The sequence below is a fragment of the Hippocampus comes genome, unplaced genomic scaffold (assembly GCF_001891065.2).
Source record: "Hippocampus comes isolate QL1 unplaced genomic scaffold, H_comes_QL1_v1.1 scaffold649, whole genome shotgun sequence".
NCBI lineage: Eukaryota > Metazoa > Chordata > Actinopteri > Syngnathiformes > Syngnathidae > Hippocampus > Hippocampus comes.
In genome coordinates, this window is record NW_017804772.1 from 20,218 (window position 1) to 46,093 (window position 25,876).

At 42.8% G+C, this 25,876-nt stretch overlaps 3 protein-coding genes across 3 annotated transcripts in view; all 3 read left to right on the forward strand.

Moving 5' to 3' along the window:
* The first annotated feature begins 318 nt into the window (after positions 1 to 318).
* On the forward strand, positions 319 to 17,384 carry LOC109528947 (uncharacterized). Its single transcript, XM_019892063.1, has 7 exons — positions 319 to 2,974; positions 4,963 to 5,041; positions 5,126 to 7,606; positions 8,734 to 11,238; positions 12,411 to 12,417; positions 12,960 to 15,706; positions 17,364 to 17,384. Exons 1-7 carry the CDS (start codon positions 483 to 485, stop codon positions 17,382 to 17,384), a joined length of 10,332 nt encoding a protein of 3,443 aa, XP_019747622.1. The 5' UTR covers positions 319 to 482.
* A 1,204-nt stretch (positions 17,385 to 18,588) lies between these two features.
* LOC109529304 (protocadherin gamma-A7-like) lies at positions 18,589 to 21,420 on the forward strand. The gene is made up of 2 exons (XM_019892663.1): positions 18,589 to 19,111; positions 20,396 to 21,420. The coding sequence occupies exons 1-2, from the start codon at positions 18,757 to 18,759 to the stop codon at positions 21,292 to 21,294; spliced, it is 1,254 nt and encodes a 417-aa protein (XP_019748222.1). The 5' UTR covers positions 18,589 to 18,756; the 3' UTR covers positions 21,295 to 21,420.
* A 2,403-nt stretch (positions 21,421 to 23,823) lies between these two features.
* The window catches only part of LOC109529013 (protocadherin gamma-A12-like), a 3,380-nt gene continuing 1,327 nt past the window's right edge, over positions 23,824 to 25,876 (forward strand). The window contains 2 exon segments of the mRNA XM_019892187.1: positions 23,824 to 25,873; positions 25,875 to 25,876. The exon segment at positions 25,875 to 25,876 is cut by the window's right edge and continues 449 nt beyond it. Coding sequence (XP_019747746.1) covers positions 23,982 to 25,873; positions 25,875 to 25,876 — 1,894 coding nt within the window. The 5' untranslated portion in view covers positions 23,824 to 23,981.

The following is a 25,876-nucleotide window of genomic DNA, read 5'->3' on the forward strand; positions in this document are numbered from 1 at the left end:
TTGATTTCTTGAAAATAATTATTTTTGTTCTACTCGATTCTGTGTTGCTCGTCTTTTTTTCTCCTTTTTTGATACAATATTGATGGTGTGACGGATGAAATTAACATTACATTGGGCATTCCTCATCTTTTTTTCCAACTTAAAATGTGTTATTTATTTTTTGGGTCGCGACATATCAAAAACCTTCGTATTTATGGCATATCATTTTGACAGGCACTCACAACATGGAGGTGCACTACTGTGAAAATGCTCTGAGCGCCGCTCGTGATTCGTGATTGAATTCGAGTGAAAGGAGAATGGATGCGCAGTCGTCCTCCTGACTGCTTTGCGGGCTTCATTGATGAGAAAGCCGACGAATAACTCGCCATTTTGAAAGGAGACGTTTTGTGTGGCTTATCGTATTAGATTTTTGGGATCTTCTAATTTAAAGAACAGTTGGTTTTATTTTAAAGGAAGCATCTTGGCCCTTTTTAATATTCGCGATGGATTGTGTGTGGATGCGCGCCGTCGGTGGCCGATGGCGCACACTTTTTGCCATTCTTTGTCTCTGTGAGCTGCGCTCCGCGAGTGGACAGGCTCGCTATTCCATACCGGAGGAGCAGGCGGAAGGCTCTTTTGTTGGAAATATTGCGAGAGATTTGGGCTTGGACTTGGGCAGACTCGTGGCAGGTAAAGCTCGAATCATTACCAAAGGAGGCCGACAGTATGTTGACTTAAAGCGAGACAAAGGCACGCTTGTGGTTAAAGAGCGCATCGACCGAGAAGAGCTTTGTGGAAAGACGACGCCCTGCAGCTTCAGTTTTGACATCATTTTGGAAAACCCAATCCAGCTTTATCGTGTAACAGTGGAAGTCGTGGATATTAATGACAACAGTCCCTCCTTCCCACAGCCTGAAATTAAGATGAAAATCGCTGAAAGTGTCACAGCGGGCACTCGCTTCTCTCTCGCAAATGCAGCCGACCCTGATGTTGGTATTAATGATGTTCAGAAATATGCACTAAAACCATCGGATAATTTTAAATTGGAAATACAAAACCAACCAAATGGAAGGAAGGTTATCGAAATGGTTTTGCAGAAGTCTTTAGACCGAGAAAGAGAGGAGAGCCTTATAATCATGTTGATTGCTTCAGATGGTGGTGAGCCACATAGATCAGGGACGGTGAGAATTCACATCTCTGTGCTGGATGCAAATGACAACGCGCCAGTGTGCACTCAATCTGTTTATAAGGTCGATGTGCCCGAAAATTCACCTGCAGGGACGGTAATCACTACTGTTAGTGCAAACGATGCTGATGCGGGTCTCAATGGTGACGTCACGTATTCCACTCCTCATACTACCAAAGAAGAACATCACCTTTTTAATATAAATACTAAAACAGGGGAGATCAAACTTGCAGGTAAATTAGATTTTGAGAAATCCAGGAGCTACGAATTAAACGTTCTAGCTAGTGATCATGGAGGTTATACTGATACATGTAAAGTATTCATTCACATACTTGATGAGAATGACAATGTCCCCACCATTGAAATGATGTCATTTTCTCAGTTTATACCTGAAGATTCTCCCCCAGGTACAACCGTAGCTGTTTACAATGTAAATGATGAAGATGCTGAAGGCAACGGTGTTGTCAAGTGCTCCATTAACGCTGACGTCCCTTTTAAAATCGAGTCTTCTCTAACTGGTTACTACACCATAGTGACTGAAAACTTTTTAGATCGGGAAAATGTCCCTGAATATAATGTGACAATAACAGTGTCTGACCAAGGCTCCCCACCTCTGTCGAGTAGTAAAAACATAAATGTTAAAATATCTGACGTAAATGACAACCTGCCTGAATTCCACCAGTCAGAATACATTAAGACTGTGCCGGAGAACAACACTCCTGGTTTTTCCGTGTTTACTGTCAGTGGTAGTGATGCAGACTGGGGCCAGAATGCTCGAATGTCTTACTTCCTGGAGGAGAAAGAAGTTAATGGAGTAGCTGTGTCTTCTTTTGTCTCCATCAATTCTGAGAATGGTGTCATCCACGCAGTCAAATCATTTGATTATGAACAAATCAAATCCTTTGACTTTAATGTTACTGCCCGTGACTCCGGATCCCCTCCACTCAGTTCTGTGGCCACAGTACGCATCCTGATCCAGGACCAGAATGACAACTCCCCTCAAGTCCTGTACCCGGTGCAGACGGGCGGCTCACTGCTGGCTGAAATGGTGCCTCGTTCGGCCGATGTGGGCTATCTGGTGACGAAAGTGGTGGCCGTGGACGTGGACTCTGGCCAGAACGCCTGGCTCTCCTACAAAGTGCACAAAGCCACCGACAGGGCGCTGTTTGAAGTGGGCCTCCACAACGGAGAAATCCGAACTGTCCGCCAAGTGACTGACAAAGATGCTGTCAAACAAAGACTGACTGTTGTCGTAGAGGACAACGGGCGGCCCTCTCGCTCAGCTACGGTCATTGTTAACGTGGCGGTGGCCGACAGCTTCCCTCAAGTGCTGTCAGAGTTCACTGACTTGAGCATGCACGACAAGGAGTACAATGACCAGCTGACTTTTTACTTAGTCTTGGCGCTGGCGGTGGTCTCCTTCCTCTTCATCACCTGCTTGCTGCTTATCATATCGGTCAAAGTGTACCGGTGGAGACAGTCTCGCGTCCTGTACCACTCCAACCTGCCTGTCATTCCGTATTGTCCACCACGTTACTCGGATACTTTGGGGACAGGGACTCTCCCGCACGTGTACAATTACGAGGTGTGCAAGACCACTGACTCCAGAAAAAGTGACATGAAGAACGTGCACGCCATGAGTCAAAGTTTAGTGAGTGTGGATGGAGTTGATGCTGAAATGCCCCATGTGAGCAAAGAGCTGTCAGGAGACTTTTCTCGGATGTCAACCTTGGTGAGTCAAATATTTCAAAGATATATATTTTTCTATTTTCAGAACGGAATGTTCATGTCTACTCATTGCTTTTCTTCGTGGAGCTGCTGGGGTTTTATATTTTGATGAAATGCAGTACTGGTCATCTTACCTACAATCAGTAAAACTTCCTGATGAAAGGGAAAGCCTGCATGTTGAATCAATTATTTAACTATCACATATAACTTCTGATTTTTTAAGTTTTCATATAGAGTCTAAAAATAATCTGGTCATTTTATTTTCACAGTGAGAGGTAGGTAATCACCAATTACAACAAATGACTTATTTTATCGCCGTTGTGTTCTTTTGCCAGTCAATGATCATATCGTTTTGGTCACTGTGATTAAAATGGAAAGAATCATTGAGGGAGTACAGTATCTGTTGGAAAAAATAGATGCATATCAGCCACCTGCATGTGGTTAAGTGGCTCAAGTTGAGGCAGTGCTGGAGGATGGTATATATGATGCTGGTAGGACAGGGCCGGTGAAGGCTGTATTTCAAGGATAGCAGTTCCCAAAGTAACGGATAGGAATGGAAAAGGCTGCGCTGTTTGCAGCAATGGCGGCAGAACTGCAGTTAGCGCTCGAGAAGGGGCCAGTGACTGTTAACATGCAGTCAATAACTCTTTCAAAACCCGAATTGTGAACCAAAATATGAACGTAGTCAGTGATGCTTGAGATGGAGCCAGGGTTGTTGCCTAGGTTGCATGTTTGGCTGGAGGCAGAGGTAGAGAGACTTGAGGTGGAGCTGTGTGTTGCCCTGGAGGGCGAGCTCGTGGTACTGAAGGCTGAACTACAAGGCTAATTGCATGCTGTGTGCTCTTGAAGCTCCTCAAACTCCATTTGCTTCACTCTTTTATGAAGCATAAAGAGATTTTGTCCCATTTTGAAGATTTACTCTCGCTTTATAGTGGCAGCGAGCAGGCAATTCCAGACAATGTTTCAATAAAATAAATCCAATTCGAGGGAAAACTGTGATTCTGTAAAAGTGTCTCTACCAATTTTACTATGTACATACTTGGTCAGATATGCTGTGGGGCATCGTTCTCGCTATGAAGCGGTGGGGTGCAAATTCCGTCTGGTCATCCGTTTGTTTGTTCTATATACCTTGTTTGATACTCTATTCTAAGGACCATAGTCACAGTGTGATGTCACCAGCTGATTCACTTTTAGAGTGGGAGTCGGATTCCAATTGACTGGTTTATTGTGGTCTGCAACAATACAGATAAAAAAATTATAATGGACATTGAATACACATCAATTTAGCGCAAGGTATACAGTCAAGGTTCATACTTCACCGTATTCAGTAACCGAACAACGAAATGCATGATTGACGGTTCACATTCACATTAAACACATCATTTGATTTATAGCACACGAGCCAAACGGACATTAAGTGACGTGACATCACGCAGGAGGATACACTGACTCGACTCAACACAACTCAGCTGTATGTATAGAGCACTTTAAAACAACCATTGCTATATACAAAATGCTGTACATGGAGCAAAATGTAATTCATACAACAGCAAACTATAAAACAATAAATTAATCACCGAACACAGTCGAAAGCACAAAAACAGTTATCAGGGAACCGTTGCTCTTCATCACAGCGTTAATTGTCAAATATGCAAACTATTTCAAAATAATCTTTCTGTCTATCCATCATCCATCCATCCATCCATCCAGTATCCGGTTTATCATAAAAAGACACATTGTCTCGTTGAAATAACCAAATAAATTATAAATCCCCCACATGACATGCATGCAGCAAATATGCCCAACATTATTAATGCTGTTTTAATGCTTTGCGGTGCGCTATAGTCGGGGTTATTTTTTTTATCTAACTGTCTCCGTGTCATTTTAAACCATTTGCTTGTGTGTGTGTTTTTTTTAATCTGAATTGAAGCATTTTGATTTACAAACACGCATGTACACTGATAAAGGAAAATCTTTTGCATTACTCAATTTGTACTCAAAGGGTCGCTGTAGGTCAATCCAACAGTCGGTGTGTATTATTCCGCTCTTTATCCTCTCACGAGTGTCAGAGGAAAAGAGGCGGTGTGCATCGTTTGGGCTGGCTTCGAGAAAAACGGACCCGCTCTCATTCGCTTGTTGTCTCAAACGGTATGAAGCCAGCGTCATTTTCTTCGTTGGCACTTTTTTTCTGAATTACAAAAATACGCATCTTTTATTGGGATAATTTTGTAGGGTATTTGTTCTTTGTATTTTACAATGGCAAACGGAAGACCTCTCAGCACAGACGGCAGAAAATGGCGCATCGTCTGCTTGCATCTGTCATTTCTCCTTTTTCTCAATCCAGCGGTTGACGGAAATATCAGATATTCAATTCCGGAGGAGATGAAGAAAGGCTCTGTGATCGGAAACGTAGCACAAGACCTCGGTCTGGATGTGAAGAGACTGTTGTCCGGGCGAGCCCGCATCGTGACGGGGGAGAGCGTCGAGTACACCAAGCTGGTGACAAACAAAGGGACTCTGGTGGTGAATGAGAGGATCGACCGAGAGCAGCTTTGTGGAGATTTGACGCCGTGCAGTTTCAGTTTTGAGGTGATATTAGAAAATCCCACGGAGCTCCATCACGTAACTGTTGAAATTACAGACATAAACGACCACTCGCCGACGTTCAAAAGAAACGACATCCGTTTTGAAATCAGTGAATCTGCAAATACTGGCGCTCGATTTTCTCTGACCAGTGCCGAGGACCAAGACGTAGGTCTAAACAGCCTGCGGGAATATTTTTTAACCGAGAATGGCAATTTTGTGCTAAAACAGCATTCAAATACTGATGGCAAGAAATATGCGGAGATGGTGCTTCAAAAGCCGTTGGACAGAGAGACGCTCCCCAGTTTGTCTTTGAAATTAATTGCAGTGGACGGCGGGAACCCACAAAGGTCTGGTACAGTCAATATTAATATTACTGTTCTTGATGCGAACGACAACGCGCCTGTCTTCAACCAATCCGTTTACAAAGCCGCCGTAATGGAGAACGCTGCTCTCGGCAATTTCGTCGTCACTGTTAATGCCATTGACGCAGACTTCGGGTCTAATAGCCTTGTGACTTATCATTTTTCAGACATGGACAGCAGCCTTCGCGATGTGTTTGCCATTGATGAAAAAAGCGGTGTTATTTCTGTAAAGGGCTCTATTGATTTTGAGAAAAATAAAAAATATGAGATGAGAATAGACGCCAAGGACCAGGGTGGTTTGACGGACTCGTGTAAAGTAATCGTTGACGTCACTGATGTGAATGACAACGCCCCCATGATGAGCGTCATGTCCTTCACGAGTCCTGTGTCAGAGGACTCCCCCCCAGGGACAACTATTGGGATCATTAACGTTAAAGACATTGACTCGGCTGAAAACGGACAGGTGACGTGTAGAATTGAGCAAAACTCACCTTTCAAAATCAAATCTAATTTGAGAAATTATTACACGTTGTTAACAGATGCGCCTTTAGATCGTGAACGTGTGCCTGAATATAATATAACTGTTGTTGCCACAGACGCAGGACTTCCTACTCTGTGGACAAAAAAATCTTTTAATCTGAAAGTCTCTGACGTGAACGACAATGCTCCGGTGTTTGCGCGTGCTGTTAACAGCGCAATTATCACAGAAAATAACCCTCCTGGCGTTTCAATTCTGACAATTAATGCGAAAGATCCCGATCATAGTCAAAACGCTCGTATTTCTTATATTTTAGAGGATGCGAGTATCGGTGGGGCTCCAGTGTCTGACTATATTTCTATAAACGCAGAAAGTGGAGTGATCCACGCAGCTCGCTCATACGACTACGAGCAAATCAAAGAGCTGATATTTATTGTCAGGGCTCAAGATGAAGGCTCCCCTCCTCTCAGCAGCAACGTAAGCGTCCGCATCCTGATCCAGGACCAGAACGACAACGCCCCTCAGATCTTGTATCCGGTGCAGACGGGCGGCTCACTTCTGGCCGAAATGGTGCCTCGTTCGGCCGACGTGGGCTATCTGGTGACTAAAGTGGTGGCCGTGGACGTGGACTCTGGCCAGAACGCCTGGCTCTCCTATAAAGTGCACAAAGGCACAGACAGGGCGCTGTTTGAAGTGGGCCTCCACAACGGAGAAATCCGAACAGTCCGCCAAGTGACTGACAAAGATGCTGTCAAACAAAGACTGACTGTTGTCGTGGAGGACAACGGGCGGCCCTCTCGCTCAGCTACGGTCATTGTTAACGTGGCGGTGGCCGACAGCTTCCCTCAAGTGCTGTCAGAGTTCACTGACTTGAGCATGCACGACAAGGAGTACAATGACCAGCTGACTTTTTACTTAGTCTTGGCGCTGGCGGTGGTCTCCTTCCTCTTCATCACCTGCTTGCTGCTTATCATATCGGTCAAAGTGTACCGGTGGAGACAGTCTCGCGTCCTGTACCACTCCAACCTGCCTGTCATTCCGTATTGTCCACCACGTTACTCGGATACTTTGGGGACGGGGACTCTCCCGCACGTGTACAATTACGAGGTGTGCAAGACCACTGACTCCAGAAAAAGTGACATGAAGAACGTGCACGCCATGAGTCAAAGTTTAGTGAGTGTGGATGGAGTTGATGCTGAAATGCCGCATATGAGCAAAGAGCTGTCAGGAGACTTTTCTCGGATGTCAACCTTGGTGAGTCAAGTTTTTCCATATTTTTGTGTTTTGTAAGTGATAAGTCTCACAGTTTTCAGGTTCCAAAGTACGCCTCCTCAATGAATGTCAAACTGCTGCAAGGATTAAAAAAATTCTATCCACTTCTGAAAACCCATGCTCTTGACAGTGTTTTCCTTTTTTACTTTTGGAATGTAGATAAATTCAAATCCAAGTTTGTTATTAAGTGGTTCTACTCACTTGTCTTCTTGGTCAAACAGTTTGTATTTGGTCGTTGTCATATTTGTCATAGTTCTGGTTGAGGAGTTTCTTGTCCAAGATTAATACGGCCCTTTTTTATCTTGTCATGATTATTTCTGAAACGACCTTCATCTTTCATCATGATCATCATTATCACATGAGATGGATGATGTCTCGCATTGACTGCCAAAAATATTGTTGGTTATTTTTTATTACTTGAACTTGAAAGTAATTCACCTGTCTCTTAAATTCTTGTATAATGGTTGCTGTTTCAGAAGTTCGATCACTTCTTCAATGAGGAGAGTGTTAACATCTTTCCAGCCTTTGAAGTATAAGGACCGCTTTAAAAATTCGAGGCAACGTGTCTCTTTGCCTCCTTGGAGCAGTCAAACGTGTCAATATACTTCTAGGCAAGCATCAGATGAGCTTGGTACATTTAGTTACCATTGTACTTTACTGATAATACAGCCAATTAATTGACCCCAAATGAGCAGTGGCGCCTCGCGTGGCTGTGTCTCTGTCCGTGGTGCTGAAGGACAGCTTCCACACTGCAGTCATTGAACAGAGCTCACACGAAAGTGTCAATCGTCATTTGTGTCATTTGTACTCATGCAACTGTGTCGATTTGCTGTTTTAGTAAGTTACAACAACTCATGTGAAAGAAATTAAGAAATTAATTTAATTTTATGTTCTCATTTTTGTTTGCTTTTATATGTTGTTGTTAAACAAGACATTAGCCTGCAATGTTGAAAGATTTTTTTTTTTTTTTTTATGTTTTGAGCATTTCAGTCTATACTCGAGTAATTGACAATGTTCACCTCTAAGTGGCGGTGTTGCACGTTAAATGGATTTGTTCGTGCTGGGTGATGCAGTGCAGCTCCCTCCTCTTTCACTGCCATTTGGCACAAGAGACCTTCGCGTGAACAACGTATAACCCTTGAGCTACATCAGGTCGAAATAATTGCGCCTGCTTATTAGTCATTTTCGACCGGTTTACATCCTTGGAATATTTTTACTTGCGTATGGAGTCTAAAGATATTCTTCAATGCCGAGGAGGAATATGGCGACGCAAAGCCTGCCTCTTTGTCTTTTGGTGTTTTTTTCTCAACGGAGCGCAGGCGCAAATCCGCTACTCAATCCCAGAGGAGATGAAAAAAGGCTCGCTCGTCGGAAGTGTGGCCCAAGACCTCGGTTTGGATCGAAAAAGACTCCGTTCCGGGCGCGCCCGCATCGTGACCGGCGAGAACGTCCAGTACGCCGAGCTGAGGGCGGACAAAGGGCTTCTGGTTGTCCATGAGAGGATAGATCGAGAGCAGCTGTGTGGAGACGTGACGCCGTGCAGCTTCACCTTTGAGATTTTATTGGAAAACCCCATGGAATTGCATCCGGTAACCATCGAAGTGTTAGACGTGAATGATAACGCCCCAGAATTTGAAAATAGGCATGTAGAATTTGAAATAAGCGAGTCTGCTGCACTTGGCTCCCGTTTTGTTTTGGAGAGTGCGTATGATGCTGATGTGGAAGCAAACGGTGTGCAGAGCTACGTTTTAACACCCAGTGATCATTTTGTTTTGAAACAACATGTCAGTCCGGGGGGCAGAAAATATGCAGAAATGGTGCTTCAGAAAGCCTTAGACAGAGAAGAACAGCCGCGACTCTCATTAAAATTAGTGGCCGTGGATGGTGGGAATCCACAAAGATCTGGCACTGTCAATGTCGAAATTATTATTCTCGATATAAATGATAACCCACCCGTATTTAATCAAACCATGTATAAAGCGAAATTATTTGAAAATTCACCCAAAAACACTCATGTTTTGACTGTGAATGCCACCGATGCTGACAGTGGTTCAAATGGTATAGTTACATACTCATTTTCAAAATCAAAAGTTGGAATAACAAGCATGTTTCATATAGACGAGACGACAGGGTGTGTATCTATAGCAAAACAAATAGACTTTGAGAAAGACAAAATAATTGACTTCATGGTTGAAGCAAAAGATCAAGGTGGGCTGGGCGAGTCTGCAAAAGTGGAAATAGAAGTCATGGATTTAAATGACAATGCTCCAGTTATCAACGTAATGTCCTTCACAAGTCCTGTACAAGAAGACTCCTCCGTCGGTGCCACTATCGGTATCATTAATGTAAAAGACCAAGATTCTGGGGAAAATGGCCACGTGAGGTGTGCAATTGAAGGCCGCGTTCCATTTAAAATTAAATCCAATGTGAGAAATTATTTTGCATTGATGACTGATGCTCATTTAGACCGTGAACGTGTGTCAGAATACAACATCACGGTTGTTGCGTCAGACGCAGGATCTCCTCCCCTTTCAATTAAACATACTTTTAATTTGAAAGTGTCAGACGTGAATGACAACGCTCCAGTGTTTCCGGTCAGCATTTATAGTGCAAACGTTGCAGAGAACAACTCGCCAGGTGTTTCTGTGCTGAGCGTGAGTGCCAAAGACCCAGATGAAAACCAGAACGCTCGTGTCTCCTACATGTTGGAGCAGAGTGAAATCGGAGGAAGATCGATTAGTGAATTTGTGTCTGTGAATGCAGAAAGCGGAGTTATTCTTGCAGCTCGCTCATATGACTACGAGCAAATGAAAGAGCTGTCATTTATTGTCAGAGCGCAGGATGGCGGTTCCCCTCCCCTCAGCAGCAACGTGAGCGTTCGCATCCTGATCCAGGACCAGAACGACAACGCCCCTCAGGTCCTGTACCCGGTGCAGACGGGCGGCTCGCTGCTGGCCGAAATGGTGCCTCGTTCGGCAGATGTGGGCTATCTGGTGACTAAAGTGGTGGCCGTGGATGTAGACTCTGGCCAGAACGCCTGGTTGTCCTATAAAGTGCACAAAGGCACAGACAGGGCGCTGTTTGAAGTGGGCCTCCACAACGGAGAAATCCGAACATTCCGCCAAGTGACTGACAAAGATGCTGTCAAACAAAGACTGACTGTTGTCGTGGAGGACAACGGGCGGCCCTCTCGCTCAGCTTCAGTCATTGTTAACGTGGCGGTGGCCGACAGCTTCCCTCAAGTGCTGTCAGAGTTCACTGACTTGAGCATGCACGACAAGGAGTACAATGACCAGCTGACTTTTTACTTAGTCTTGGCGTTGGCGGTGGTCTCCTTCCTCTTCATCACCTGCTTGCTGCTGATCATATCGGTCAAAGTGTACCGGTGGAGACAGTCTCGCGTCCTGTACCACTCCAACCTGCCCGTCATTCCGTATTATCCACCACGTTACTCGGATACTTTGGGGACGGGGACCCTCCCACACGTGTACAATTACGAGGTGTGCAGGACCGCCGACTCCAGAAAAAGTGACATGAAGAATATGCAAGCCATGAGTCAAAGTTTAGTGAGTGTGGATGGAGCTGATGCTGACATGCTGCATATGAACAAGGAGCTGTCAGGAAACTGCTCACAGATGTCAACTTTGGTGAGTCAAATGTTTCACCATTTCTTATTTTTTGTAGGCCACGAGTTCATTCTCATGCTATCAAGTGGCCTCACATGGGAGCCACATTTCTGCATGGTTAGACTTGTGAAATACTTTTGTCGATGTCAAACCAACCAAAAATTATTGGAAAAAATATCATTCAAAAACACATCTATTCTAACTTTTTAAACACAAGGGGAATACTTATTTTAACATGTACAAAGTGCATTTCTGAACCCATCATCACAGGAGTCAAATAAAACTAATAACTTTGCAGAAACAAAGTTAGGCTGCACAATTTAGTATTTCACTTGTCGGCCAATATCTCTACATCCACAAACTGAGGAGGGGCCTCGCGTAACGCATATCGCCGACTACATCATCCGAACGGAAAATGTTACGGTTTACGTGCCAATGTCATACATGTACTCGAGTGAGCTTCAGCAACGTTCAAGCACGGCGGACCCGTCGTGTGCTGCGTACCACCCTGCATGCAATGGAAAGATGCCGAGAGGATTAGTCGAGGAAAGGCACCTTCCATCAGCGGCGCACACATGAAAATACCTCCATTACGCCCATATAACCAGTGCAAAGTAGAACAATTATACCAAAAGAACGAAAACTACCCTCATGCGCAAAGTTGGACTGCTCCGCGCGAGACTTGCGCCCGGCACCAAAATGGGGCCAAATCACTCCGTAACATTTCATTACACTCAATCATTGTTCTGGTCACTTCAGTCTTTGAAGCAGGAATTTTGTCGTGACACATTTACATGAAAGAAATGTTGACGCTCAATTGCTTTTCTTGCTATGATTCATTTCTGGAGGGCGTTGAACCTATTAAATTATTAAAACATAATACATAATAATATAACAATGAAAATACATAAATAATAATAAAAGAAACAACAATGATAATAACAATAATATAATAATAATACACTTGTAACTCTAAGAAGGGCAAAACTGTCAAATATCCAGGTATAGTATTTCGAAACGAGAACTTTTTACTTCGGATAAGAGATTAATTTTCATTATTTGTTGAAGAATGACACCGTTTAGTATTTTTACTTATGTTATCCAACTTTACAAGAGTCGGCTCCCTTTGCAATGGTTTCGTCTTCCATCTGAATGCAAAATTTGATATTTTTGGTGGGCTTTCTTGTTTTCAGTGCACAGGTCGTTTTTTTGTGGTTTTTTATGACTTCAAATGCTCGCAAGTGCCTGAAGAAATAACAGCGATTATCTTTAATTGAGTGCATTTTGGTATTAACGCTTTATTATCGAAAATAACCTTTTTAAAGTGTTCCCATGTTGTAAGGGCGAAACTTCTCTTCCACTCGTCGGCTTTGCCTGCTGTACAGCGGCCGTTCTTCCCCATTTTAGACTCTAAGAGACGCTGTTGGCTTAATTTTCCGTGAGTTGTCATGCAGTCCTCCAAGTGAGGAGACACGGAGGGTGATTTTCAGTCTTATGTTGGCAGTGAGAAGTGAAAGAACAACGGTCCGTGCTTTGCATTTGTTTGGCGTAAACATTGACTTCGGTAGCAGAAAAACGTGCAATCGTAAATAGTATACAATCGCGTTCATTTTATTTATTTTTTGTCATCATGGATAGTCTTGGAGCCCTCCCTTTCTCATGTACAAAATGGAGGTTGTTTTTTGGATGGCGACAGCAAATAGGAACGCTCATGTTTCTGCTTCGTTTGGTTACCACGGTAGGTGATCAGATTCGTTATTCTATACCCGAGGAGATGAAGAAAGGGTCCGTGATTGGAAATGTGGCGCAAGATCTCGGTTTGGACACGAAGAGACTCATTTCTGGACGGGCTCGCATCGTGACGGGAGAAAACATCCAGTACGCGGAGCTGAAGCCAGACAAAGGGCTCCTCGTTGTGAGTGACAGAATAGACCGGGAGCAGCTTTGTGGAGATGTGACGCCGTGCAGCTTCAGCTTCGAGATCATTTTTGAAAACCCGTTAGAACTGCATCGAGTCTTGATTGAGGTTTTAGACATAAATGATCACGCTCCCATATTTTCAAATAAAGACAAAGCGCTCCTATTTGAAATAAGTGAAGCTGCTGCAGTTGGAGTGCGCTTTCCTCTGCAGAGTGCGGAGGATCAAGATGTTGGTCAAAATGCGTTGCAAAATTACATTTTGTCACCAAACGAAGGGTCCGTGATTGGAAATGTGGCGCAAGATCTCGGTTTGGACACGAAGAGACTCATTTCTGGACGGGCTCGCATCGTGACGGGAGAAAACATCCAGTACGCGGAGCTGAAGCCAGACAAAGGGCTCCTCGTTGTGAGTGACAGAATAGACCGGGAGCAGCTTTGTGGAGATGTGACGCCGTGCAGCTTCAGCTTTGAGATCATTTTTGAAAACCCGTTAGAACTGCATCGAGTCTTGATTGAGGTTTTAGACATAAATGATCACGCTCCCATATTTTCAAATAAAGACAAAGCGCTCCTATTTGAAATAAGTGAAGCTGCTGCAGTTGGAGTGCGCTTTCCTCTGCAGAGTGCGGAGGATCAAGATGTTGGTCAAAATGCGTTGCAAAATTACATTTTGTCACCAAACGACAATTTTATCCTAAATCAGCATGCTAATCCAGACGGCAGTAAATATGTTGAAATGGTGCTGCAGAAGCCTTTAGACAGAGAGCGACGGCCCCGTTTGTCTTTAAAATTAATTGCAGTTGATGGAGGAACACCACAGAGATCGAGTACCGTAAATATTGAAATAAATGTGTTAGATGTAAATGACAACGAACCTGTCTTTAACCAGTCGGTGTATAAGGCTACTGTTATGGAAAACACAATGAAAGGAACTAGTATAATTACTGTAATTGCTACAGACGCTGACAGTGATTCAAATGGAGTCATCGTGTATAGTTTGTCAAAAATGAAAGGGGGTGCAGCAGATATATTCAAGATTGATGAAAAGAGTGGCACAATTTACGTATCTGGTCAAATAGACTTTGAAAGGAACAGAAAATACGAAGTGAGAGTGGAAGCAAAGGATCAAGGTGGATTGACTGGGACCAGTAAAGTTATATTTGATGTTATTGACATCAATGACAATGCCCCAGTCATTAATATCATGTCATTTTCAAGTCCTCTGTCTGAGGATTCACCACCTGGCACAACAATTGCAATTTTGAACATAAAAGATGAAGATTCAGAAAGAAGTGGACAAATAAAATGTTCAATCGAAAGAAAACTTCCTTTTAAATTGGAAATGTCTCTCACAAACTATTACAATTTGATTTTGGATCAGAATTTGGACAGAGAATCTGTTTCAGAATATAACATAACAATTACAGCCACCGATCTCGGAACGCCTCCTCTTTCTAGTTCAACCAAGTTACATCTCAGAATATCAGATGTGAATGACAATGCACCGCTATTCAATAAAAATATTTACTCTGCTTATGTCGCAGAGAACAATTCTCCTGGCACTTCCATATTTGCTGTTTCTGCCGGAGATGCTGATTGGAATCAAAACGCGAGAATCTCTTACCTTTTGGAAGATACACAGATAACTGGCAGTCCAATTTCAACTTTTGTTACTTTGAATTCTGAAACTGGTGTTCTCAGTGCCGTTCGATCATTCGATTATGAGCAAATTAAACAACTGGACTTGGTGGTCAGAGCACAGGATGGTGGCTCCCCTCCCCTCAGCAGCAACGTGAGCGTCCGCATCCTGATCCAGGACCAGAACGACAACGCCCCTCAAGTCCTGTACCCGGTGCAGACGGGAGGCTCGCTGCTGGCCGAAATGGTGCCTCGTTCTGCAGATGTGGGCTATCTTGTGACAAAAGTGGTGGCCGTGGATGTGGACTCCGGTCAGAACGCCTGGCTCTCCTACAAAGTGCACAAAGCCACCGACAGGGCGCTGTTTGAAGTTGGCCTCCACAACGGAGAAATCCGAACCGTCCGCCAAGTGACTGACAAAGATGCTGTCAAACAAAGACTGACTGTTGTCGTGGAGGACAGCGGGCGGCCCTCTCGTTCAGCAACAGTCATTGTGAACGTGGCGGTGGCCGACAGCTTCCCTCAAGTGCTGTCAGAGTTCACTGACTTGAGCATGCACGACAAGGAGTACAATGACCAGCTGACTTTTTACTTAGTGTTGGCGCTGGCGGTGGTCTCCTTCCTCTTCATCACCTGCTTGCTGCTTATCATATCGGTCAAAGTGTACCGGTGGAGACAGTCTCGCGTCCTGTACCACTCCAACCTGCCCGTCATTCCATATTATCCACCACGTTACTCAGATACTTTGGGGACGGGGACTCTCCCACACGTGTACAATTACGAGGTGTGCAGGACCACCGATTCCAGAAAAAGTGACATGAAGAATATGCAAGCCATGAGTCAAAGTTTAGTGAGTGTGGATGGAGCTGAGGCTGACATGCCGCATGTGAACAAGGAGCTGTCAGGAAAATGCTCACAGATGTCAACTTTGGTGAGTCAAGTCTTTCAATATTATTTTTCTAATTTTGTGTCTGATAAGTTTCAGAGCTTGACCAATTAGGTGTCTTCTCAACTTCTTTCGTATGTGGTGCTGGAAGGATGACATCTTGAAGTAACTTCCACCTTCTGTCGATATAAGTCTACACACCACTGTTCAAATCCTTTGCAGGGTTTTGGGGGATATAAGCAAGTTTTTGAAGGGTTTGTCTTGGTGTCATTTTTATTACAAAAACTTGGTGTTTGAAAAGAAGCTGCGTCAGCTTTTTACTTGACTTAGTATCTATAATGCCTCCTGGCATGGGGGACAGCAGTGATCATCTTCCACAGTCTTTGGTTTTGTTTCTGGGTTGTTTTTTGGACATTTCCCGATGTCAGATTCATGGAGTGAATTTCCTTTAGCTATGTGACAACTGTAGATCTTGGGTCGTGCACCTTTGCTTCTTTAGAAAACGATTCACAGCCACCATATAATGTACTATTATGATGAAATAACAATATTTGGGGAAAATAATTATTTGATCAATTGCTCCTTTGTTTATTTTGCTGAGTAGGTTTGTCCACTTAATATTGAATGGAAATGTTTTCGTATTTTCATTTTAGAACATAGACCAACTTTTCAAGGTAATCGTCTTTTTTTAATTATTTTTGATCTGACCACTCTTTGGTCAATTGTTTTTGCTCATCATGTTGGAAAAGCCATCCTCAGTGGTCTGGCTGAGAACTGTTTTTTTTTTGTTTGTTTTTTTGCTTTTTTTTTTTTTTTTTCGATTTTTTTTAAGTTCAGATCTGCTTGCTGTTTCTTGTATCGGTCAATGTGTAGTGCAAAGAATTAGCAGTGAAAGGAATGGCCTTGATGAACACGACTTTCCTCAAAAATTTGGTTTGCCAGAATTTTAAGATGAGGCCAAACAAAAAAGATAGTGTGTTTCCGGTAACATGAAATTTCAGCATAGAGTCGGTAGGTCGGACAAAGTTTTTTTTTTTTTTTAATCTTTTTTTTTCCATCAAAGATTTAAACAAAATAACCATAAAACATAAAACAAGAAAACATTGATTCAATCTTCAATCTTCTATCTTCAATCTTCAATCTTCAATCTATTTAGTTTTCTCCCCGCTCCGGACTCGTGGGGCCGGGGTGCGCCGCCGCCTCCGCCTCCGTCCTGCTCCGCCCTCGGTTTTTACTCGGCCCGTGGTGTTCATCAAATAGTTCGCTGAATTTTTCCGATACATCAATGGATGCTATTTTCTTAACATTATGGCGCGAGCATGCGACTGTAACTCAGCAAACGCGGTTTAAACTGTCGTCGGAGATCGCGGCCGCCGCCACGTTTCAATGTTGTTGACAGACGACAGGGGAAACGACGCCCGCGCTCAACGTGAATATCACGAGAGTTTGCACCGATGTAAACCCTCTACACAAAAATGTAGAGGGTTGTTTGAAAAAAATGCCGACCGTAAAGTTTTTTTTTCGACGTGGAAATTCTCGGTCGGTCGGGTTACCGGAAACACACAACTTTTTTTTTTCTACGCCTGAGCAGTAGTCCTCCCCCACAGAGTAACTGGACGCTTCCAGCTGTCTGGTGAGAAACAATATAGAAAACGGATGGATGGATGAATGGCAGTCTCACTCGTGTTACGTGTTCTCACAGGACTTTACCCAGCGCTACTAGTATAAACTGGGTGAACGCTGTTTGTTTACTTGTCCCTCTTCGACCCCCGGTATATCCGCATTTGGTTGCGTTAGACCTCTTCAAAGACTTCTTAAAGATGAATGGCAGTAATGTGTGTGATAAGCAGTTGAGACAGCCCAGAGTGATTAGGATGTGTTTTTCACATTATTTAATATTGGCAAAGTGTATGTTTTTTTTTTCTTTGCTGTTTCTGAGTCCAACAAAGTGCATTTAACAAGTCCTGTAGTTTCAGCACCATAGACAGCAACTTTGGCTTTGCACTCTTCAGTCAGTGGACGCAATTAAAGTTGTTTGTAATGCAACACAGCTTAATCCTTTTTTCTGATAAATATTTATTTTATTTACAAGAATTTAAACTGTAACCCAAATTTTGAATAATTGTGTATTGTTTTTGCGGATGATTGAGTATTTTGACTTTTTTTTCATCTCCTGTTTTTGTATCGATAACTTTCACATCTCTCAACAGTGATTGTGTGACAAGTAATTCCGACTGTCATTGACGCTGCAAGATTGTTTTGAGAAACATAATTCAACACTTTTACTGTCAAAAAGTAAATTAAACGCTGAAACACGATAATATTATGAGTTGAAGAAAAAAATAATTGTTTTGAGCAGGATATTTTTACAAAATCATAACTTTTATTGACGAAATTTAAATCTTACTGAGATTTCAATCCAATTACACAAAATTACAATAATTTAAATGTGTCATCAGACAGTGTGACATGGAAGAAAGTGATCTTTAGATTAGCTCTGAATCAATATTTTTTATTCGATTTTGTATGACATTAGATTTAGACGAGAGTAAATTGCTTGCAAATAACTATATATATATAGCCTATTTTTTTATTCCTACGATTGTGTGTGTGTGTGTGTGTGTGTGTGTGTAAGTGTATACACATACACGCACACACAGTATTTTTTCCTCAAATTTTCATTCTACCATTTATCATTTCAAAATAACGGTTAAATAAGGACCCTGCATGTAAGAATCTTTTCTGTATGGAAACTCACACGTATTAAATTTTTTATTCTCATGAATATTCCGTAGTTTTAAACATTTTATTATGGATATATTATAACATGCGGTGATATTTTAATGTGATACATTGAAAGCTGTACATGAACTGCCTTGCACTTCTGTGAAAATGCTCTGAGCGCCGCTCGTGGCACGTCAGTGAAATGACTCCATGCAGTTGTCCTCCTCTTGGGCTCCTTTCAAGGCTCCATTGCTCAGAAAGACGACGTTCTGTTCGTTGTTTGAAGGCACGTTTTCTGCGGACTCTCATATTTATTTTGTATGATTTGGATTGAGGATTGCTGTTCTTGAAATATATTCTTTTAATTCACGATGTATTCTATGTGGATACGTGCCGTCATCGGCCGATGGCGCGCACTTTTTGTCATTCTTTGTCTCTGTGAGCTGCGCTCCGCGAGTGGACAGGCTCGCTATTCCATACCGGAGGAGCAGGCGGAAGGCTCTTTTGTTGGAAATATTGCGAGAGATTTGGGCTTGGACTTGGGCAGACTCGTGACAGGTAAAGCTCGAATAATTACCAAAGGAGGCCGACAGTATGTTGATTTAAAGCGAGACAAAGGCACGCTTGTGGTTAAAGAGCGCATCGACCGAGAAGAGCTTTGTGGAAAGACGACGCCCTGTAGCTTCAGTTTTGACATCATTTTGGAAAACCCAATTCAGCTTTATCGTGTAACAGTGGAGGTCGTGGACATTAATGACAACAGTCCCTCCTTCCCCCAGTCTGAAATTAATATTAAGATTGCTGAGAATGCTGTAGTGGGAACTCGTTTCTCACTCGAGAATGCCGATGACTCTGATGTTGCCATTAATGATATTCAGAGTTACGCACTTCGACCTTCAAATGATTTTAAACTGGAAATACAAAGCCAACCAGGTGGACCAAAATTCATTGAAATGATTTTGCAGAAGCCTTTAGACCGAGAAAGAGAGGAGAGCCTCACACTCATGTTGATTGCTTCAGATGGTGGTGAGCCACATAGGTCAGGGACGGTGAGAATTCAAGTCACTGTGCTGGATGCAAACGACAATGCGCCAGTCTGCACTCAAACTGTTTATAAGGTCGATGTGCCCGAAAATTCACCTGCAGGGACGGTAATCGCGACTGTTAGTGCAAACGATGCTGATGCAGGAATCAATGGTGACGTCACATATTCGACTCGTTCTTCCAAAGACACGGAGCAGCTGTTTGATGTAAATGTCAAATCGGGAGAAATAAAAGTTTTAGGTAAACTAGATTTTGAAAAATCAAGGAGTTATCAATTTAACATCCAGGCTAGTGATCATGGAGGATTTACGGATACATGTAAAATATTCATTAATATAATTGATGAGAATGACAATGTCCCCGCAATAGAAATTATGTCATTTTCTCAGTTCATACCTGAGGATGCTCCCCCAGGTACAACCGTAGCTGTTTTTAACGTGAATGATGAAGACTCTGAGGGCAATGGTGTTGACAAGTGCTCCATTAACGCTGACGTCCCTTTTAAAATTGAGTCTTCTCTCACAGGTTACTACACCATAGTGACTGAAAACTTCTTAGACCGGGAAAATGTCCCTGAATATAATGTGACCATAACAGTGTCTGACCAAGGCTCCCCACCTCTGTCGAGTATTAAAAACATCAACGTTAAAATATCTGACGTGAATGACAACCCGCCCAAATTCCATCTGTCAAAATACAGTAAGACTGTGCCGGAGAACAACACTCCTGGTTTTTCTGTGTTTACTGTCAGTGCTAGTGATGCAGACTGGGGCCAGAACGCTCGAGTGTCTTACTTCCTGGAGGAGAAAGAAGTTAATGGAGCAGCTGTGTCTTCTTTTGTCTCCATAAATTCTGAGAATGGTGTCATCCACGCAGTCAAATCATTTGATTATGAACAAATAAAATCCTTCGACTTCAACGTTACTGCCCGCGACTCCGGATCCCCTCCACTCAGTTCTGTGGCCACAGTCCGCATTCTGATCCAGGACCAGAACGACAATGCCCCTCAGGTCCTGTACCCGGTGCAGACGGGCGGCTCGCTGCTGGCCGAAATGGTGCCTCGTTTGGCCGATGTGGGCTATCTGGTGACGAAAGTGGTGGCCGTAGATGTGGACTCTGGCCAGAATGCCTGGCTCTCCTACAAAGTGCACAAAGCCACCGACAGGGCGCTGTTTGAAGTGGGCCTCCACAATGGAGAAATCCGAACTGTCCGCCAAGTGAATGATAAAGATGCTGTTAAACAAAGACTGACTGTTGTCGTGGAGGACAACGGGCGGCCCTCTCGTTCAGCTACGGTCATTGTGAACGTGGCGGTGTCCGACAGCTTCCCGCAAGTGCTGTCAGAGTTCACTGAGTTGAGCATGCACGACAAGGAGTACAATGACCAGCTGACTTTTTACTTAGTGTTGGCGCTGGCGGTGGTCTCCTTCCTCTTTATCACCTGCTTGCTGCTTATCATATCGGTCAAAGTGTACAGATGGAGACAGTCTCGCGTCCTCTACCACTCCAACCTGCCTGTCATTCCGTATTGTCCTCCTCGTTACTCGGATACTTTGGGAACCCTCCCGCATGTGTACAATTACGAGGTGTGCAGGACCACCGACTCCAGAAAAAGTGACATGAAGAATATACAAGCCATGAGTCAAAGTTTAATGAATGTGGATGGAGTTGATGCCGATATGCCACAGGACAACAAACAGATATCAGAGCTTTTTTCACAGACGTCAACCTTGGTGAGTCAGATGTTTTACCATTTTCTTGCTGATTTTTCTGAGATTTGTTCACAACTTCCTGCACATGAATGGAACAAGGAATTGTCAACAGATTTCACCCCTGTGTCCTTGACAGTTTTTGCATGGTGTTGAATTCACAGCCCACATAATGAAATTCAAACCACAACAAAAACCTAAATATTGCAAAATACTGGTTTTTTAACTGAAAGAATGCAAAACTAATCTGCAATGTACGGAGTCCCTCAGGGGACATGGAAGGAAAAAAAAACTTTGCGTTCCCTCGCAAAGTTTTGCCTTCCCTCTCAAAGATTGCGTTCCCTTGCGGGGATATTGTCATCTTTTTTTTTGTTTTTTTTGTAAGTGGACGCTTTTTTTTAATGCACGATTTAGTACTCTCTGGTCAGCTTGGCTAATGTCAGCTTCACTCTCATGCACGGCTGATTGAGAGACGACACTACCTCGGGGAAGGAGAGAATCATGGAGGAGAATCAAGAACAGATTTAATGTCTTCGTATTTCAAGCCACTTATCAAAGTAAAATTCAATGGAACTCGCCAACGGGTTAAAACACTCCATGTTTGTTGTTTTCGGTTACCCGGATGATGACCTGGAAGTACATCAATGCCATTAAAAAAAGTTTGCATTTCGCAATCTTTGCGAGGGAATGCAAAACTTCGCAAGGGGGAAAGCAAATATTGCGTTACCTCGCAAAGATTGCATTCCCTCGGAGACATTGTGAGATACCGCAAACTTTGTTTATGGTGTTGATGTACTTCCGGGTCATTGTCCGGGTAACTGAAAACAACAAACATGGCGTTTTCACCCGTTGGCGAGTTCCATTGAATTTTACTTTGATAAGTGGCTTGAAATACGAAGACATTAAATCTGTTCTTGATTCTCCTCCATGATTCTCTCCTTCCCCGAGGTAGTGTCGTCTCTCAATCAGCCGTGCATGAGAGTGAAGCTGACGTTTGCCAAGATGACCCGGAAGTTCAAAATAGTGCATTAAAAAAAAAGCGTCCCCTAACAAAAAAAAAAAGATTGCGAGATATTGCAATCTTTGCGAGGGAATGCAAAACTTTGAGAAGGAACGCAATACTTGGCGAGGGAACGCAAAGTTTTCTTTTTTTTTTTCTTCCATGTCCCCTTAGGGGCTATGTAGCAATGTGTATTTCAGGAAACGTGAACAAAATTGAATAAAGGTGAATTGAAATTGCAAATGATAAATGTGGCAATGTAATTTTACCTTTCACAAGATATGAGCAAGGGTTAAAACAAAACATTTACTCGACAAATGTTTTCAATAGATAGATACATGGTATAAATAAGTACAATCCTTTTTCACAGCAAATCACAGCTTGGCTATCACAATAAAATGATGATTAAAATAAAATTCCGAAAAGCAGTTGAGCATATATGTCATTACTTTTATTTTAGATTTGTTTGACGTTCTATGGTTGAGAATATGAGTTCAAACATGCAATCAAAACAATTATTGTTAACCCTTTCATGATTAAGATTTTGAAAAATAGAAATAGTCGCTGGTACATTCGCCTGACTTGTGTGCGAGCAGCGTGAGATTGGTTCCCGCTCAGTGACAGTGTGGATGCAAGTGTGAATGGTCATTTGTCTCTCTGTGCCCCGCGACTGACTGGCGATCAGTTCAGGGTGTATACTGCCTTCCGCCTGAAATCATCTGGGATAGGCTGCAGCAACTCTGCGCCACTCTGTTCAGAATAAGCAGTGTTGAAAATGGATGGATGAAAAAATAAACGTATTGGAGTCAATCACGGCATGTAATTTCAACACATGGTTGTCTCTTTGCAAAATAGTTGACCAAAATAAATTGTGAACATTTTCATGACAATTCGTTATTCAGTTCTCAGTGCCAATGCAGCTGCATATTTTTTCAGATGACTTAATTCCCACACGATTCAAATCCAAGATGACAACTTAGTCTGACATTACAGTACACGTGCACTTCTCATACGATTTAAAAAAAAATGGTGCCAAATGATTATTGTTACGGATTTAGGAAAGAATATGATTTGTGATGGTAGTATTGTTTCACGACTTCAAGGTGACGACGACGATGATGATGATGATAATAGTAATAATTTCAAAAGCTCCTATAATTGTAAATTGTCATGAATATCCATATTCGATGAATCCCACATAGCAAATCAATGCTTGTTTGGACACGTGAATTTGCAATTGTCACGTAGTAGTCATGACGTTCATTATTTTATTGTTCTACAGCAAAATGAAAGTGTTGACACCCTTTGCAATCGCACTGTACATGTTAATATTACAGCAGGATTTATCATAATTTTGAATAGATTTTGTGTTTCTCATTCTAAGTTTTTCTATTTCTGAAAATGTTTCAAGTCATTGTTTTGAATATATTTACTCGGCAAAGCCCTAACTTGTTGGCTCCTTCGTGTTGAACAATATTTTCTGTTTGACACTGGAAGGGAATTCGCTTGCAGCAGTGCAATTTGTTCCATCTCCTGTGCCTATAGCTCGTTCTTACACGTTTTAGACTCTAAGAGACGCTGTTGGCTTGGGTATCATTTTCGGCGAATTGTCGTCATGCAGTCCTGCAGTGAAGCAGATTTTCTGTCTTTCTTTGGCGGTGAATTGTCGTCATGCAGGCCTGCAGTGACGAGGCAGTGAAGCAGATTTTCTGTCTTTCTTTGGCGGTGAGGGGAAGTGAAAAGAACAACGGACTGGCTTTCACATACATGTAAACGTCGACGTGATGAGCAGGAAGCGCATATTTTAAGGAACTCGATCATATTTCTTTTTCTTTTTGCCATAATGGATGATAACGGACCACTCCTTTTCTCGTGCGCAACATGGATGCTGTTTTATGGACGGCGACAACAAATTGGAACGCTCATGTTTCTGCTTCATTTGGTTACCGCGGTAGGTGGTCAAATTCGTTATTCTATCCCCGAGGAGATGAAAAAAGGCTCCGTGGTTGGAAATGTGGCGCAAGATCTCGGTTTGGATATCAAGAGACTCAATTCAGGGCGGGCCCGCATTTTAACCGAAGATAACATCCAATACACGGAGCTGAAAACAGACAAAGGGCTCCTGGTCGTCAGTGACAGAATAGACCGGGAGCAGCTTTGCGGGGATGTGACGCCGTGCAGCTTCAGCTTTGAGATCATTTTAGAAAACCCGATTGAGCTGCACAGAATCATTGTTGAGGTTTTGGACATAAATGACCACGCTCCGATATTTCCAAATAAAGAATCAGCTGTCATATTTGAAATAAGTGAAGGAGTGGCACTTGGAGTGCCGTTTCCCCTGCCGAGTGCAGAGGATCAAGATGTGGGGCAAAATGCATTGCAAAATTACATTTTGTCTCCAAATGAAAATTTTATATTGAATCAGAATGCAAATCCAGATGGCAGTAAATATGTTGAAATGGTGCTGCAGAAGCCTTTAGACAGAGAGCAACGGGACCGTTTGTCTTTTAAACTAATTGCAGTTGATGGAGGAACACCACAGAGATCGAGTACCGTAAATATAGAAATAAATGTGCTAGATGCAAATGACAACCGGCCAATATTTAACCAATCCGAATATAAAGCCTCTGTTGTTGAAAATACAACGAAGGGAACTCGGTTAATGACTGTAAATGCGACAGACGCTGACAGTGGTTCAAATGGACTCATTACTTACAGTTTGTCAAAAATGAAAGGAAGTGCTGCCAATATATTTAATATTGATGAAAACACTGGCACAATTTACGTATCTGGGGAAATAGACTTTGAAAAAGACAGAAAGTATGAAGTAAGGTTGGAAGCAAAGGATCAAGGTGGGCTGATTGGAACCAGTAAAGTTATAATTGATGTTATTGACGTAAATGACAATGCTCCAGTTATTAATATAAAGTCATTTTCCAGCTATCTGTCTGAGGATTCCCCTCCTGGTACAACAGTTGCAGTTCTGAACATAAAAGATGTTGATTCTGAGAGAAATGGACAAATAAAATGTTCGTTAGACCGAAAACTTCCTTTTAAAATTGAGCCATCTCTTACAAATTATTATAATTTGATTTCAGATCAATATTTTGACAGAGAATCTGTTTCGGAATATAACATAACAATTACAGCCACTGATCTGGGAGTGCCTCCACTTTCTAGTTCAACCAAGTTACATCTCAGAATATCAGATGTGAATGACAATGCACCATTATTCAATAAAAATATTTACTCTGCTTATGTCACAGAGAACAATTCTCCTGGCACTTCCATATTTGCTGTCTCTGCCCGAGACGCTGATTGGAATCAAAACGCGAGAATCTCTTACCTTTTGGAAGATACACAGATCAGTGGCAGTCCAGTTTCGACTTTTGTTACTTTGAATTCTGAAAGTGGTGTCCTCAGTGCCATTCGATCATTCGATTATGAGCAAATTAAACAACTGGACTTGGTGGTCAGAGCACAGGATGGTGGCTCCCCTCCGCTCAGCAGCAACGTGAGCGTTCGCATCCTAATCCAGGACCAGAACGACAACGCCCCTCAGGTCCTGTACCCGGTGCAGACGGGCGGCTTGCTGCTGGCCGAAATGGTGCCTCGATCGGCAGATGTGGGCTATCTGGTGACTAAAGTGGTGGCCGTGGACGTGGACTCTGGCCAGAACGCCTGGCTCTCCTATAAAGTGCACAAAGCCACCGACAGGGCGCTGTTTGAAGTGGGCCT